At 32.2% G+C, this 18,002-nt stretch overlaps 1 protein-coding gene across 1 annotated transcript in view; it reads right to left on the minus strand.

The window, feature by feature from the left end:
- LOC134727925 (uncharacterized) overlaps nucleotides 1-14,464 on the minus strand; it is a 33,373-nt gene extending 18,909 nt beyond the window's left edge. The window contains exons 1-5 of the mRNA XM_063592321.1: nucleotides 14,173-14,464; nucleotides 4,930-5,045; nucleotides 3,403-3,492; nucleotides 1,825-1,965; nucleotides 575-684 (exon numbers count right to left, since the gene is read on the minus strand). Coding sequence (XP_063448391.1) covers nucleotides 575-684; nucleotides 1,825-1,965; nucleotides 3,403-3,492; nucleotides 4,930-5,045; nucleotides 14,173-14,464 — 749 coding nt within the window. The remainder of the gene's footprint in view (nucleotides 1-574; nucleotides 685-1,824; nucleotides 1,966-3,402; nucleotides 3,493-4,929; nucleotides 5,046-14,172) is intronic.
- Between the last annotated feature and the right edge of the window lie 3,538 nt (nucleotides 14,465-18,002).

Consider the following 18,002-nt stretch of genomic DNA (forward strand, 5'->3'; position numbering starts at 1 on the left):
TTCTGATTTCATATGATCCTCATTTTTTTTTATGACAGTGCCTTTTAAATCTGTTTTTACCGTGAGAGTTTTATTAATTGTGAAAGACCAAATGGTTTAGTCTAATTGCTTAATTCCCCTTCATTTGAACACCGACGAGACGTTATCAATTTACGTGAAATCTGGTGAAAAAGTTGAAAACATGTTGATAAGGCCTTTATTTTTAGTAAATATGAAAACTTGAACGAGGTAAACCACACACTCCTTGTTTGGAATTGACTATTCGTTTATTCCTTTTTGTTTTAATCAGTTCTTCAACGTTTTATTATGTTTTTTTTATTTCGGCCATGAGCATCACTGAACAGACAATAATTGAGGAAATACGTAATTCGCCTTTTTAGAATCTAAAGAACCATGGGTAATCTCACTGTTCGTACACCAAAATGAAAATAGCGTTACGTCATTGGTTGAATTTAAATTGTTTAAAACGATATAAACAAACCGCAATGTTTTGTGCACGCGTTTGAAAATATTACCCAGAATGGATAATATCCTGTTACAGTCATTTGGAATCGTAAATGCTATTGATATTTACCAGAATCCATGTGCCCAGACATCGTGTTCATCATGCCATTGTTTTGGTCTGTCAGATAAGTAGGTGAAGGATTTCCCATCACTGTAGTTTTGATTTATATTGATGTAGTCCTGAAGTATAAAATATGAACAATAAATCTGGAACGTAGCGCTTCAGGACAACAAGACCTTCCCTTAATGCTGTCAAATTCGAAGAGCATAATTCAATGAAAGTCTATTCAAAATCAACTTCGTATATAGAAATAATGAAATGTGATATGATTACCAATGAAACCCTTATCCACAACATTTTAAATGAATTGGATGTAACCAATTATAGCCATACGTACGGCTTTAAACAATGAGAAAGTGAAAACCTTGGGTGGGCTTTAAAAGGTCTTGACATAATTGACACAACACAAACGTGAAAACTTACTGCCTTATTTACAACAATGTACAACAATGCAACTAATGATCAACTGTTAAGACAGACGTGAACCAAAGATAACCACAGCCTCCTGACTTTGGACAGGCGCATATATTTATATATAGAATATGGTAGGGTTTAACATATTTCAAGGCGCTTCCCCTAGCCTTTGACGGTACAAAATATGATCAAATTATATAACTTATTTGAAAAGGGCTTACGAACCATATCTCTTGCACGTAAAAGACACCCTTGTAGGCTTCGAAAAAGAGCAGGCTTATGCCGCTGGAAAGGGATTAATATAAATTGCAAAACTTGTTTCCCAATCCACTATGAATAACTAGGTTTAAACTGAGAGTTTAACTCCTAAAATCGATTTGCTCCAACGTTGTATCAATAATCCCTAAAACAAAAAAGACACAAAGTACAGATCTTCGTGTACTCGCAGTTACCGACAGGCAGTTCAAAGTCAATAAAAGCTAGTGAGTAAATAATTTCTCGGACTGAAATATCAGTCAGTTAACACCCAATAACTAATGGTCTAGGTAAAGACGTCTTTAACTGTCAGAGTACAACATGACAGTGTTAATGTCAAATTATACGCATAATTTTTAAGGCATCATTGCACTCTTCGGATAATTTGAAATTGGCGAAAATTTGCAATAATGTTCAACACAATGTATAATTTATGATGTTATGATTCAATCAAATGACTTCTGATCCGACAACTGAATCGGAATTACCGGCAGAATTTAAAAACATTTCACCGTGATCAGATTACGGAAAACTGCAAATATTCAAATTTTACGGAAAGTTTAAATATAAGACAATATGTTGAGACTTACCTTATTTGGATACCTAGCCAACGTTAATGGTTTCTCATTCTCGAAAATTTCTAAAGGTGCAAGGTGTTTAGAATAAAATCCAAATGTTTCAAGAGAACCAAGATCTGTTATTCCAACATCAGACAGTCGAACTTGAAGTACCTAAAACATTTACCAAAGTTGTATATATCTCGTTTCCTTTCTGTATACTCAGAACACTACTATAAGTTATATGGTTCGCTACTGACCCCCTACGGATCCATAGAGGGTTAGTAAAATCCACATGGATTTTATTCACCCTTTATGGTCCGTAGGGGATCAGTAGTTATCGCATTTATCGCATGCTGGTCTTTTTCTGCTGCGTTTTGTTGAAAAATAAATAAATGAAACACAACAACAGTAAGAATTGACGTCACCATTAACAGTAGACGTGTCGTCATTAACCCCCTATGAAATTTAATACCACCTACGGTTCCATAGGGGGTCACCACGTGACGGCGTTAAAGCAATCACGACGTGATAATTTACTCGCGGTGCGATAAACTACAATACTCATTGTAGTTATACGACGTAGGTACGGATGTGAGCTCTTCTTCGGAGATTTGTGTAGACTATGTCAATGGGACAGCAACATAATAATGTAATACAAAAGACTGTCAAGTCCAATGCACGCGCGATCTGTTAAAAGGAACTTATATATGTTCTAAAAATCTATAAATATGGAATTCAATTGCACAGCCTATGAAATATCGGCTATCTTGTCGATCAAAACAGGGATAAGTGTGGTTCAAAAAGATAGTATTTATCCGTACAGGTAGCATCATTGTAAATATAAAGGAATTTGATGATATTGTTGAAAAGTGAGAGGTTTAGCGCTATCCACCATTTTCTACATTTGAAAATGCCTGTACCAAGTCAGGAATATGAAAGATGTCGTTCATTCATTTGGTGTGTTTTGTCATTTGATTTTGCCATTCGATTAGGGACTTTCCGATTGAATTTTCATCGGAGATCAATTTTTTTGTGATTTTACTTTTTCAATATAGATTACAGATATTCTGAAATTTGAAAAACAAAGGCGTCACATAAAACATTGTTGGATAAAAAATTACATCATACAAGTGATGTTGAAACGTAAACGAAAACTAAATATGGAACATTGAGACCAATTCAAGACCTGAGATGGAGTCATATGTGATCTTCAGACAGTTTCCAATCGATTCAGAGCCCTACTGTGGTTGGACTGGTAACTTATTATTTGATTTATGAAAGAAGTTTTTGAATTAAGTGCAGGTACCCAAGACTCGATCCATAGACGTTTTGGCCAAAACATACTTTAAAATGCCTCTTAGTTGTACACCGGTGATATTATTAAAAGTGAAAATCATAATCATTTGCAAGGATTTTTTTCTTAAATGATTATATTCGTGATACTTGATTTGACCGGTTTGAACCCTATTACAATAGCTTTTATTGAGCAATAATTGTATGTGCATGTATCCTATTAATAGTTTTGGGGGACTTGAAATGGTTGTCATTATATAATATTTTTCCTATAATAGGATTCCATAATATAATATTAAAAATGAAATGATTTACTTTGTTCCTTGCTATGGACGGTAACCGCTGTAGAGAACCTGTATTTGTCACACTTTTAAATGCGGAAGAGTTGATTCTTTTTCCTCCAATCTATAAATAAAATATAAGATAAACGCTATATATGCAGCTTTAAAATAATGCAAAACAAAACTCATCTGGGTCATAATTGAAAGTAAATAAGCGAAGATTGTCAGTTTTTGTTGATGCGTTTTGTGTGAATCACTTGATTTCCTTGTTTATAAAGTATGAAAATAATACACGCTGTTAGTTTTAAACACATTACATACTCAGTTGTTATGACTCATTAAAAATGTGTTTCACTTTCATCTTTTTGTTACTGGTGGTATAATTATTTCATTTTACTGTATAGGCTTAACCTATAAGGATTACACATAGTTTTAAAACATTTTCAAGACAAAACAGGTAACTTAAACAAGCCTGAACATAGAATGGTTCTTCCGACTCTATTTTCAATACGATTGCTCATTTTGTCAGATTCCTTATGCTTATAAACTGTTTTGTTAAAATTAACTTTAATTTAGAAAGTAGCCAGTGAATTAAAGAACGTTGAAGTATTTTGTAGTGAAACGTATTTCACGTTTAATAGATATCAAAGGTACCAGGATTATAATATAGTACGTCAGATGCGCGTTTCGTCTACATAAAACTTACCAGTGACGCTTATATCAAATAAAGTTCCAAAAGTTGTGCTAAATACGGCTAAGGTTATCTATGTCTGGGATAAGAACATCCTTATTTTTTTTCGAAAAATTCAAAGTTTTGTAAACAGAAAATTTATAAATGACCACATTATTGATATTCATGTCAACACTTAATGGCTTGAACTTGTGATTACCACAGTACTCTGTTACAGTAACAATACAGCTCGTTATAAAAAAAGAATTAAATAAAAAAATCGGTTAATTTATTAAGGGGAAGTCCATTAAAACTGACGGAAGTCCATTAAAACTGACAAAATCGAACGTTACAAACCAACACTCCGTATGTTCTGATCCTCACGTGCTTCGGTACTTATACATTCCGGCATTGCAGGATTGTGCATGTATGGTACATTCTTGTATCTTTTTGTTTTGTTTTCGTTAATGAGCTTTGTCTAACACCTATTTTTTTTTTTTGTTGACACATTTGTTTGTTTATAGTTATTGAGATTATAATACAAAGTTGACTGCTGAACTCCTATTTTTTACAATTTCACCTATCAGTCTGGTTGTTTTGTACCCATATCGTTGTCAATAAAATGGTTATAATCGCCTGTCATACAAGTGAGAGAGAGGTTTAGCCAATTACAAAACTAGGTTTGATCCACCATTTTCTACATACGAAATTGCCTGTACAAAGTCAGGAATTTGACATATGTTATCCATTCGTTTGATGTTTTCTAGCATTTTATTTGGTACTTTCCGTTTTTGAATTTTCAATGGAGTTCGGTATTTTTGTTTATTTTACTTTTTACTACTAGTAATATCGACCTGCTAACATTGGTTTGTTTGAATATTTACAACTCACCACGTGAACCTCCTGACCTTGATATGCTCTGATGGTTAACTTCCTTGGTCTTATGTTATGAACTCGTAATGTTGACTCTAGCTCATAATATCCAGTTGTCAGTTCGATAAAAACGTCTATGAAAATAAACATCAACAACTTATTTACAAACAATCTATTTTCAAAGAATCAATAAAACTCATCAGTGAAGCTAAAATAAAAACATTTTTTTTCAATCTCATACAAAGTTGAAAAGTTGTGAAAATCTAAATTTCGAAAATGTGTGACAAAAACAAATCAAGGTTTATTAACTAAGTGTAAGGAAAACATAAGTATTTCGGGTGAACATAATAAATAAACGTATCCATGATATGATAATTAATGTGAACCCAAACGTGCTGAATACTATATGTGGTACCCTCAGAAACTGGAACGATGAGAACAAATGAGAAGTAAAATCACAAAAATACTGAACTCCGAGGAAAATTAAAAACGAAAAGTCCCTAATCAAATGGCAAAATAATGCAGTGGTTTTGTTTGATTAGACGTTTTTATATGTTTTAATAGCATAAATTTAAAAGCTCTAACCTTTATCTCCCCTGCTCGGCTCGTCACTTCTTAAAAGAGCCGTTTCTATTGTCTTTACTGGATATCCCAAATCAGTTCTAAATATATAATGAATAAAAATATGAAGTTGTGAATACATATTCTTCAAAATTGTATGTTTTTCGAGATTACACTGGTATTGCGACAATGTTTAGATAAGACTATAAGTAGTCATAGTAAATTGGTAAATCTTTGAATGAAGTGATATCATTATTATCCGACAAAGATTGTTCTATCTGTAAAAAAAAATGATTTTACACGAATAGCGTTATACAAATCTTTACAGCGGCTGTTTATTAAAAAACTTATTATTATGTAACATAACAAAAGACTTGATGTACGATAAAATTGAAACTGCTAAATAAATACAGGTAGCCTTTGTGAGAAATAAATAAAGATAAAAAAAACATACTTTATTCAAATAATTATATATGGTGAGAGGTATAGATATATAGATCGATAATGATTGCAGGTACATGTATTTGTACAAGGATAGATAATATTTATAAGGGTGTATGTTAATAATTTATAGTGGGAAGGTTTTTTTCTCATTTGCCTTCTCCCCGACAAATGAGTCTGTAAAACATGGGGCCCCCTTGGTTGCTTCCCTTTGCAACTGAGGGTTGATGTAACAGGTGATTGTTTATAAAATATGTTTAATATTAAGAAAAAACATATTATTTTTAGAATGTTGCTACATTAATTTTAACATAATTTCCTAATACAAGAGTTAGAATTATTTTGAATATTTCAATCATATACAAAGTTTAAGAGAAGTTAAAACCAAAAATATCTTGTATTCATTTATGTAGGATCATTTTCAACATTCAGTCTGATTTAATAGTCACAAACTTCTTGTTACCTTCACTTTGAAATATCAAATATATATAGCTAATTCAATTTGATAATTGGAGTCGTGGCATTGTCAGCAATTTTGAAACGAAAAAACGAAAAAATTTCCCAATGCGTCTTTTTAATATTTACATTGCATTCCGTCCCCTCGTATAATTATCTTGTTTACAAGTAGCTTCACATTTGAGTACCAGTATTGTTTTTAAAGAAATCTAATAACATTGTTTGAATGCCAATAGACGTATCAACACTTAAGTTGTACATGTTGTTTGCCGTTTTTTAAAACTACTCATATTCCCGCAAAAAAAGTACACCCCATTAAATCAAATTTGACGTCATAATTTTTTAATTGATAATAACTTATTATTGCTGATGTCAGAAAATTATTCAGATACAAATATAGGGTTTTTCTGATGAGGGTGGGTTTAAAATACCCATAAATATCCGTGAGTGTCTCAAACGGTTGGATATGGAGTAAATCGGAGACAATTCGACTAAATACCCAAAAGGTCGAATACGCCAATAGGGCTTGAAAATTATTGGAGGAAAAAAGAAAAAAATTAAGTGTATGCTTACAAAAATCTGCAAATTAAAAACTGAAGAAATATCTGAAGTTGTCGGGTTAAGCTTTATGTATGCAATTACGTTTATGAAAGTATTTCTAATCTGTAATTAATTTGTGTTTTATTCTCAATTTCAAAAATATATTTTCTCATATATCATTTGATATTTAAGACATCTATGGTATCATTATTCTAAATCAAAGTAATAGTTGAGGTGAGCTCCAGTTTCTTCTGATTAAGATTTAAAGTGTTCTTATTGTTTGACAACTGCATGTTGAATGGTTATTTTCGTGTTTGAGTTGTTATTTCACTGAGGTCGATGATTGTAATACACATTGCTCATGAATTTATATATCTTATCACATCCTTTATCATTTTTAACTAATAGGTGAATTTAAGTTCCTCTGCATTTTACATCGATTTTTTTTATGTTAGAAGTTAAGCTAGAAATGTGTTTCGTTTTAACTAACTCGTTTACCTCAAGTATTACTGGAGATACTGTAATCGGGTATTGTCGAGACCTAACTGGTAATGTATATCCCTTATGAAATAGTTCCGTAATGTTTCCTTGTCGGAGTTTGACTTTATATCTAGTTTCGTTGGTTACATTACCACTTCAAAACTTGTATAATGTTTTTGACTCTTAAATAGTTTGTCCTCGAAGCATCACTAAAGAGACATTACTCCTCAAAATGCGACTTTGGCGCGGTCTATTTGATTCCGTAAACGGTATGAATACATTTGCGGAAGCCAAATGTATAAAGCGCCTTCCAGAATCAAAAACCAAAGAGAGCATAACTGAAAGGTCTTAACAATAGGTTATTTGTCTCAAGAAAAAACTTGCTTTTTATTGGAGGAAATTATTTGATGATTGACAGTACACGAATGGCTGTGTCGATCTTCAGTTGTCATAAACGTGTTTGATGCTATGGAATGATAAGGAAATTTAAAAAAAAAAAAACAATGTGAACGCCATTGTAAATTCAAAATCAAAAAATCAAAAGCTTACCCTGTATTGTTGTTTGAACCATGTGGACTAACATAAATATGGACAGTATTTACATTGTCCAATAGAAAACCATGGTTGACATGTATACTTAAAATAATTCCAATGAAAATATAACAGACCATGCTAACTTGCCACTCAAATATTTATAACGGGAAATTTACAACACAACGATAAGAAATTGTACGAGGTTAAAATTCAGTATCAAAAGTTTCACAGACGTGTTATCAAACATACTACATGAACTATATCAGTTAAAAGTATTGAATGTTTTTTATTTGTAATAGAACATTGTTTTGAACTGTTTAAGGTATATTGTAGTCTAAACCAAACATACTACTTATCATTGGCTTCAAAAAATCTGCAGACGAAGTTTGTTCAATATAAGGAAGTGTTGAGTGCATGGAAATAGATATCTATGGATTCATGTTCGTTGATATTTAATTTCGTGGTTTTGCCGAAGTTTACATACAAGCCAATTGGAAATTCGTGATTCATCTTTACTAACGAAATTCACGAAAATTGGTATCAAATGAATGATAATGAATCACACTACTTAGGTTGTTTATTTTGTATTTCTTATTTGCCGCACCAAACCCATCATAAAACATGTGCTTTAAAACTGTATCTACTGGGTATTTTTTATGTTTTATCCAACATCGGCAGCCCTGAAATGACCTATAATGAAGATATAAAAAATACGATCAATTTGGATTTGAACGTTTGGAATGATATTGATCATAAAGTTTTAGTTACTTATCAGGGTTTTTATTAACGAAAAAAAATAAAAACAATTGGTTATTTTATTTCCTGAATTTAGCACTGAGTGTTTTCCATTCTTTTCATTGTTATAGATAACAAATGATTCGTTAAGTTTTATGGACCTCATATTTATTAATATAGCGTTTTGGTCATCGTCGATCGTCAACTTTGTAGATGTAATGGCTTTCAAACATTTTACATCCGAGCATAGTTTTGTGTGGACGTAGCGCGAGTCTGGCGTATAAAATAGTTTTTGACCTGTTAGCTTTTGATGGCTATTATTCGTTTGTTTCTCTGTCCTTTATTTCCTCCCATTCATCTGTTTATTCATTGTAACTCTGTCGTGTAATGTTGTCATCTTAATGTCATAATCAACACTGCCATTAAAGCGGGAGGTTTGGCATGCCACAAAACCAGGTTCAACCCACCATTTTTTCATTAAAAGCCCTGTACCAAGTCAGGAAAATGGCCCATGTTACATTATATTTCGGTTCTGTGTGTGTTACATTTCGGTGTTGTGTCTCTGTTGTGTCGTAGTTCTCTTATATTTGATACGTTTCCCTCAGTTTTAGTTTGTAACTCGGATTTGTTTTTCTTCTATCGATTTATGTATTTTAAACAGCTGCATACTACTGTTGCCTTTATTGAGTTCGTTTTGTTTTGTTGTTGTCATTTCTTATAAATTTCAGTAAACTTTCCACTAAGGTTAATTCTAAAAATACCCAATTCATATCATTGCCCTTTCGTAGATATTACCACAGCTAAATAACATTTCTCACTAATTATATTTCCTCTTTCTTATTATATTGCAGTTTACATTTCAATATTGATACAGTGTACGCTAATCACACGTTGTTCACACGAGACGTTCACTTTGTTGAGCACAATGTCCCGTTACAATTTTTATCTCCGTCTTAAATAATAGTTTTATCTTTGCCTTAATTAATAATGAGGTGTGAAAATACGAAACAAATATCTGTATTGTCTTCGAATTAAATGATGAAAATATACTAGGCATTATTGCCTGTTGGCTTATAAATGCTGACCAGAGAGTACAGAGGATTACTACCACAGTATTTCATTGCGCAAAAGCCCGGGATAAACATGCAGATTCATGATGACCAGCGTTTAGTTTTTGTTCTGAAAAAGTCGTATTCTATCCTGATCTAGAACAATTATATCTAGCAAAATAGCATCCTTCTCCGCCATGGTCATTGCACCTTTATAAAATTAAAATAACGGTTTTCAAATTGCAGTTTTTCTAGATTCAAAGACATAATGCTCTACACATTGGGGTTTGTCTTGATTCGAAGACATAATGCATTACACATTGGGGTTTATCTTGAATCGAAAACATAACACTTTATACATTGCAGTTTATCTATATTCAATGACATAACGCATTACACATTGGGGTTTATCTGGATTCAAAGACATAACGCTTTACACATTGCAGTTTATCTAGATTCAAAGACATAACGCATAACACATTGGGGTTTATCTGGATTCAAAGACATAACGCTTTACACATTGGAGTTTATCTAGATTCAAAGACATAACGCTTTACACATTGGGGTTTATCTAGATTCAAAGACATAACGCTTTACACATTGCAGTTTATCTAGATTCAAAGACATAACGCTTTACACATTGGGGTTTATCTAGATTCAAAGACATAACGCTTTACACATTGGGGTTTATCTAGATTCAAAGACATAACGCTTTACACATTGGGGTTTATCTAGATTCAAAGACATAACGCTTTACACATTGGAGTTTATCTAGATTCAAAGACATAACGCTTTACACATTGGGGTTTATCTAGATTCAAAGACATAACGCTTTACACATTGGGGTTTATCTAGATTCAAAGACATTACGCTTTACACATTGCAGTTTATCTAGATTCAAAGACATAACGCTTTACACATTGGGGTTTATCTAGATTCAAAGACATAACGCTTTCACATTGGGGTTTATCTAGATTCAAAGATATAACGCTTTACACATTGGGGTTTATCTGGATTCAAAGACATAACACATTACACATTTGAGCTTTTCTGAATTGAAAGACAAACATTTACGAGTCAAATGATGTTTTAATACTTGAGGAACAATATGTCCAAAAAGGCACATAAAATACTAAAAACCATGTCAGGTCTACTCACATACGGATGAGGGAGTTGAACGCGTAGTTAATAACTGATATTTTGAGAATACATTTTAGAAATCATGCGTAGAAACACTGACAACTCGATTGATGATAAATCGGGATAAAAGCGATATCAAGCAAAGCTTGTTCTACCTAAAGAGATTTTATAAAATAAAATGAAAAAAAGAATGATATGAGTCTAGTTTCGTAGGTTTACCTGTCAGTGGTTAATTATAATTTTAAAGAATGAGAATGATAAGAAAATATTGCGATCAGCCCTTGCTTTGGAACTTTCTAAATAAGAGTTATAATTTTAAAAAGAAATGTTAAACTTTGATAAGCACATGGCGTTATTTTTTAATCGCTTTTTCAGTCTTTATATCGAGTTTAATCTATTTTCTTAACAAATAGAGATTAAAAATAAGCGAAAATTGTCTTTATTTTTTTAGAAAACAAAATATCATATCCCGAATGAAAAGGATATACTTGTTACCAAAAATAAAAGTGTCGCCTTATAGTTTTTCGTAGTTGCTACAAACCAACAAACCAACAAACGGCCATACAAAATGTCATAGAGTCATATGCTTACAAAATGTTTAAATTAAGTCCATTATTATTTGATAGATGCATTTGCCTGAAACATACTCTCTAGTCTGAGAGAAAATGATTCATTTTTTAGCTGTATTTGACGTTGAACTAGCTTTCAGTAACTGGGAGTACTTTAAACCGACTTTTTGTCGAGATAAGTATAAACAAAAACGCGAATATTATTTGTCGCAAGTACGTAGGACTTGGATCTAATCTATTTTACTACATCATATATACTTGAAAATCGCGAACGTGAGTCGCCGTGTAGTGGCAATCAACACATAACGCAAAACAAAGTATCTGCGAACATAAATTTGTTACCATACTCTTATGCACATATAAACATTCAGTGCCTTCTATAGCCAAATAAACATTACTTTTTTCTCCTCATTAATAAGACCATACATGGCATATTATGGCTAAGTACCAATTGATTTGAACTCTGATTGATCGTTGTCTCATTGTTGATTATACCAAATCTCACCATATATGTTTTTTTGTAATCTTAATAACAATCCTTTTACATTCCACAATGGCACTTGCATAATATGAAAATAAAAAGATGTGGAATGATGGCAAATGAAACAAAAGTAACCAAAAATTAATTTAATTAAAACTCGTGACGTTCTCAAGAAAGCCAGATAAATTATCTAAATTTCCTTCAACAAATAGATCGACCTGTAGAACGTTATCATTTTTTATAACTGCAAAGGAGAAGCCAGTTCCACATTTGTGTACCATTTCCGATACTTTGTTAAGACAGATGGTCTCATTTGTACCAGATTGGTCTCTTTGTTCAGCTTGTGTGTCTCGATACAACTGATTGGATGTTGTTCGTCTGTGTTTTTCAAGCTCTTGATGATTTGGGACATTTATCAAAAGAAAACCAACAACCTGTAATAGGAATCTAGTGCAGAGATGTTTAGTTAAAACACATAGCGAGAAAAAAAAAGGAAAATGTACAACCTAAATCGCTTGTTCTTTAACGTGTGTGAAATTGAGTTCGTCAATAGGATATAGTTTCAGCAATTCATTTTAAATTGTTATGTGACTTCAAAGATATTTATCTAAATATGCCCTGTGATATTCTTCGATTTTTAACAAAAATGTTTAAGAAATCAATGAATACTTGCATCGGGCATTTTTTTTTCATCTTCATGTATATATGTTACAGTAAATAGGTGAAATTAGGAATTACATGTATATATTACTTTTAATTTTACATTAACCTTTCTTTTATTCAAACCATACAAAATTAACATATCAAAAACTGGGTCATCATGTCATTTTACTTTTTAAAACTTCAACATTTTCAATGAGATCAATAATTCTGTTAAAAAACATGTTGACCTTTTGGAAAAATAATTAACTTAGGTGATCTTAGGTAAAATTAAATAAATCAAGAGTTCAAAATTGATACATTAAGCTGGAAGCTTATTAGTTGAGAATCAAATGAAGCTACAAATATTGATAGGTCATGGAGGTCCTTTTCGAGATATTTGAACTATAAAATATGGCGGGAAATGGCTGACTCGAACTTTTACCTTATATTTGCATTGGTATTATTTTGGTTTCAAATGAAAAGAAAGAAAATCAAGAATCTGCTGAAACTTTGTCAAATTAACTTTTATGAACTATTAAATCTTGTGTTAAAAGATAAACAGGTGGTATAAGGCAAAATATTTTACCTTGTATTATATTGAAAAACACCTAGGAGGAAGAACATTTGACACATATTCTTAAACCTAAGTACATCCTTAAAAAGCATATATTACTAGATAACATTTGCTCACTTAAAATTATGTTAAATTTCTTCTTAGCACATTCGTAATTTATTCTCAAAGTTAGTGTGTGTCAGTTTTTTTTTAAAAGATGACTTCTTGTCAACTGTTACCTATTGTAGTATTTTAATCAGTAAGACTTTCAAGATAACAATACGAATACTAAAAATCTGGACTAAAAATAAGGCGTATAGGTACAGTTTTCGTTTTGTTAGCAGGCATGACGTAAAACAGCGAATCAAAGAATTCAACTTTATTTATAACTAATATAGGACAATGCTGTTGATTAAAAAATACTTCATTCCATGACCTTTTGTTTTCCAAATAATTAATATTACCATTAATTGATAAGTTCCAGTTCGACGGGTTTAAACAGAAAGATTTGAATGCAGAGAAAACTGTGTATCTTATAATCGGCATGACTTTTTCAGATAAAAAAATCATACTAAAATAAGGCTTGAGCATAGTTATATACTTTAATTCAGTCACGGACCCGCGATATCACGGGTGTGTTCTAGTGCTATAAAATGATGCGAAAACAAGGAACAGTTAGATAAAAAAAAATCTCCAATCGGCAACCAAAAACTATTAGACTAATATAATTTTGAAGTAAATTATAGTTGGTATTTTTATAAAGGAAAATTATAACCTCAAACGGGTTATTATGTTATGCCTTTAATATATTTCATTAAAACGTGGTATCCTCCGGGTTGATTCTTTGTTCTAAAAAAGATACTCCATATACATGTAGGTATATAAAAGAATGTGTATCGTCGTATTTACCTGTAGAAGAATGGTTTGTTTTTATGTGTGTGTGGATTAAATCAGCCAACAAAATAGTTCATTCTTATTTCGCGTTCGATGTTGACATTCTTTTCCTTTTAATTACTGGAAGATGACATTTTTTTGTGACACGATTTTCATTGAAAATCATACAATATGATATTACCATACCTGTTAACTCTAGTCCATCGAATCCAGGCAATGTGTGCCGCAAAAACTGAGCAAATGTGATAGGATTCTTGTCTGGTAAATTGATAACTTGAGCTCCCTTCTCTTTAAAATTTGCTGTTAACATCTTATGAAAAAACGGAGATGCTGCCATAAGGTGCTCCTTATTGACTTGAAGTGTACCTTGGTTTGTTTTTATTGTTAAATCGTTGTTATTGAAAGGTGCTATCGCTTTGAAGTAAGGTTCATTGGAATGTTCTTGATCTGGTTTTAATTTCTTTGGTTTGACGTCCATAATAATTTTTTAAGTAGCATACAGAAGCTGAAATAAAATGTCATCAATATAAAAGTTTTACAATACACGTACAATTCAATGATTAAAACTAAATCAGCTTCTCTACCTTATCAGAGATACAGTTCACTGTGCCTAGTCTGCTCTCGAGTAAGCAATAAAATATTTCTTGTACCTAGGTTCAAAATATTGTAAAAAAATTGAGCAGTCACTTCAATATACGAATACATAGGCAAGTATGTATTTAAAAAAGTGTCTGTGCTAGCTCAAACCCAGACCAAACGTGACTCAAGACGGCTGCTTTAATACCATGGAGGACTATATTATTTCATTGTTGTTAAAGACTATGCTCATTGTTGCCTATCAATAAATGATGTGTTAACTTTGAGTAAGTTGATCTTCGTTCTTCTATACTTTATAAAGCTTACCATAGTTATAGCTATTCAAAGAATGTATTGTGCTGAAGGACATACACAATAATATCACATACTTTTAACAAAGATAAACAATAGTATCATATCAGAGGCGGATTTAGGGGGGGGTGGCAGGGAGCCCGCCCCCCCCCTTTTGGGAAAAACATGGTTGCTTATATAGGGAATCACTGAAGCGTGACTGGGGCGGGCCCCCTCTTAGGTCAGTTAGTGGGCCCCAACTTATGAAAAATTCTGGATCCGCCACTGCATATACTTTTTAGAAAGATAAACAATGGCATGTTAAGATCACCAAGACATCAATAACATACTGATAACCTCACCTCTATTTGACTTTTCTTCGTTGCCATTGCAAGTTCTCTCTAATGCAATTTTATGATAGTCATAGATATCATATAAGCATGCAGTTGAAATCGAAAGAAGAATAGTGTGATTATACTCTGTATTCAAATAAATAACTTTGCAGCTACAATACAGCAATATATTGATAATATTATACTTAGGCTAAGTGTTTAATCAAGTAACTGATGTGTTACTTACCTTTATCGTAATTTATATGTATGTGAAGTTAGCAGCCGGTTCGTTATTCGTTATTCGATATTTAATATCCAACCGGCTGCTAGCAGCCAGTTTGATATTCAAAATTTAGTGAAAAATCGTAAGAAAATTAAATACTTGAAATCATAAAAAGCACGATTTTCATAGTCAAAAGAACTGATAAGATACGTAGGAATCATTAAATGACCTTTTCAAGCTGTCACAATTTCTCGTTGTCCTCGAATATAAACCCTTTTCCGTGCGACTTATTTGTCTGTATGTAATATAGAGTTTTGTCATAAAAACGACTTCAAAGATGTACTTTTGTGTATAATGTTTCTTTCGACAAAAGGAAAAACCAATAACTCTAGAAATATTTTTAACTATAAATAGAAATATATATGGAAAGCCGAAAAAAAAAGTTTCAGTCAAAAAATGTCCAAATTTTAGGACAAAGGGCACAGGGTGATGGTGAGAGCCCCCTGATCTCTCAATCTTTCTGATATTTAACAGACATTTAGTCAATAGGTAGATACAAACGTGACTAAAAGGACTTTGGGTACACTTCCTGTCTTCTATGTTTACGGAGCGCCCAAAGTGCCAGTTGGATATTCAAAATATATAGCGAAAACCTACCCGAGACCGCTTAAATGAGGTTGAGACCCCCCTGGTTTTTCAATGTCCATAAAATTCAACCAAATCTTTGACTCTGTATAAATAAAGATTATGTTAGATTGATTTTCCAGAAAAACGTCATCTTCCATATCTACGGAGGGCTAAGATTGTCACTTTTCAGTCGAAAAATGTCAAAATTTTAGGACAAAGGACACACCGTACCTCCGTAGATATGGAAGATGACGTTATTCTGGTAAATCTATCTAATACAACCTTTATATATACAGAGTCAATGATTTGGTTGAATTTTACGGACATTGAAAGACCCGGGGGGTCTCAACCTCATTTAAGCGGTCTCGGGTAGGTTTTCGCTATATATTTTGAATATCCAACTGGCACTTTGGGCGCTTCGTAAACATAGAAGACAGGAAGTTTACCCAAATTCCTTTTAGTCACGTTTGTATCTACCTATTGACTAAATGTTTGTCAAATATTAGAAAGATTGAGAGATCAGGGGGCTCTCACCATTACCCTGTGCCCTTTGTCTTAAAATTTTGACATTTTTCGACTGATTTGTTTTTGTTTTTTTGGCTTTCCATATATATTTCTATTTATAGTTATAAATATTTCTAGAGTTATGGGTTTTTCTTTTTGTCTTAAGAAATATCATACACAAAAGTACATTTTTGAAATCGTTTTATTGACACAACTCTATATTACATAAAGACAAATATGTTACACGGAAAAGGGTTTATATGATTTCGAGGACAACGAGAAATTACAACGAGAAATTACGACAGCTTGAAAAGGTCATTTAACGATTTCCTAGGTATCTTATCAGTCTTTTCAAATATGAAAATCATGCTTTTTATGTTATCAAGTATTTAATTTTCTTATAATTTTTTCACTAAATTTTAAATATCAAACCGGCTGCTAGCAGCCGATTGGATATTGAATATCGAATAACGAATAACGAACCGGCTGCTAACTTCACATACATGTAATTTATATATATTTTCCTGCTAAGGTTAAACGCACAAGTATGGCGCAGAATCAGGGTCATAATTATTGATTTTAGCATATGTTTATATCATTTAACAATAAGCTGTCTTTTAATTAAATAGCAACAAGAATGTGTTCAAAGTACACGGATGCCCCGTCCGCACAAACATTTTAAACAGCTCATACAAGTGGGAAGTTAAGCTAAACCATAAAAGCAGGTTTCACCAACCTTTTATTTGGGAACTGTCTGTCAGGAATACATGTTGTTTTCCATTGGTTCCATTATTTTTATAAAGTCTCGCATTTCATTTTGTCAAGTTTTTAGGCCTGTCCCATTCTTATTTACCTCCGACTTAATTTTTTTTTTAGATACTTTAATACTTAAAAAAGACCTATAATGATATGGGATAGTTATACACTTGTATCACAGCATTCAATTATATTTTGTGGATTCATTATTAATGCCGAGTTCCAACTTTGGTGGATTTAGGGAGCTACCATTTGATTTTTATGGGGGGGGGGGGGGGCTAGGATGAAAAATTTTGTCCTGCATTTTTTTTTTAAGCTGTAATCTCTGTCCTGCCTTTTTATTTTTCACTCTGTTCGGTCCTGCATTTTTTTTTTTATGGTTTATCCTGACTTTTATTAGCTGTAATCTCTGTCCTGCCTTTTTATTTTTCACTCTGTTCGGTCCTGCATTTTTTTTTTTAGTTTATCCTGACTTTTTTTTAACTAAATTGTCCTCCTGACTTTTTTTTTGTAAGTGTCTGATCCTGCCTTTTTTTTTACTTAAAACTCCTGTGCTGCTTTTTTTTTTTCAAATTTCATCCTCTAGGTGTAGGCATTATTTGCCGTTTCCATAAATAACCTTTAAATTGACGTAAAAGAACGGAGCAAACTGAATAAGTGACATGCTTAAACTGTTTACAATAAAATATCTAGATAGGTTTGGATGA

The sequence above is a fragment of the Mytilus trossulus genome, chromosome 8, assembly GCF_036588685.1.
Source record: "Mytilus trossulus isolate FHL-02 chromosome 8, PNRI_Mtr1.1.1.hap1, whole genome shotgun sequence".
Lineage (NCBI taxonomy): Eukaryota > Metazoa > Mollusca > Bivalvia > Mytilida > Mytilidae > Mytilus > Mytilus trossulus.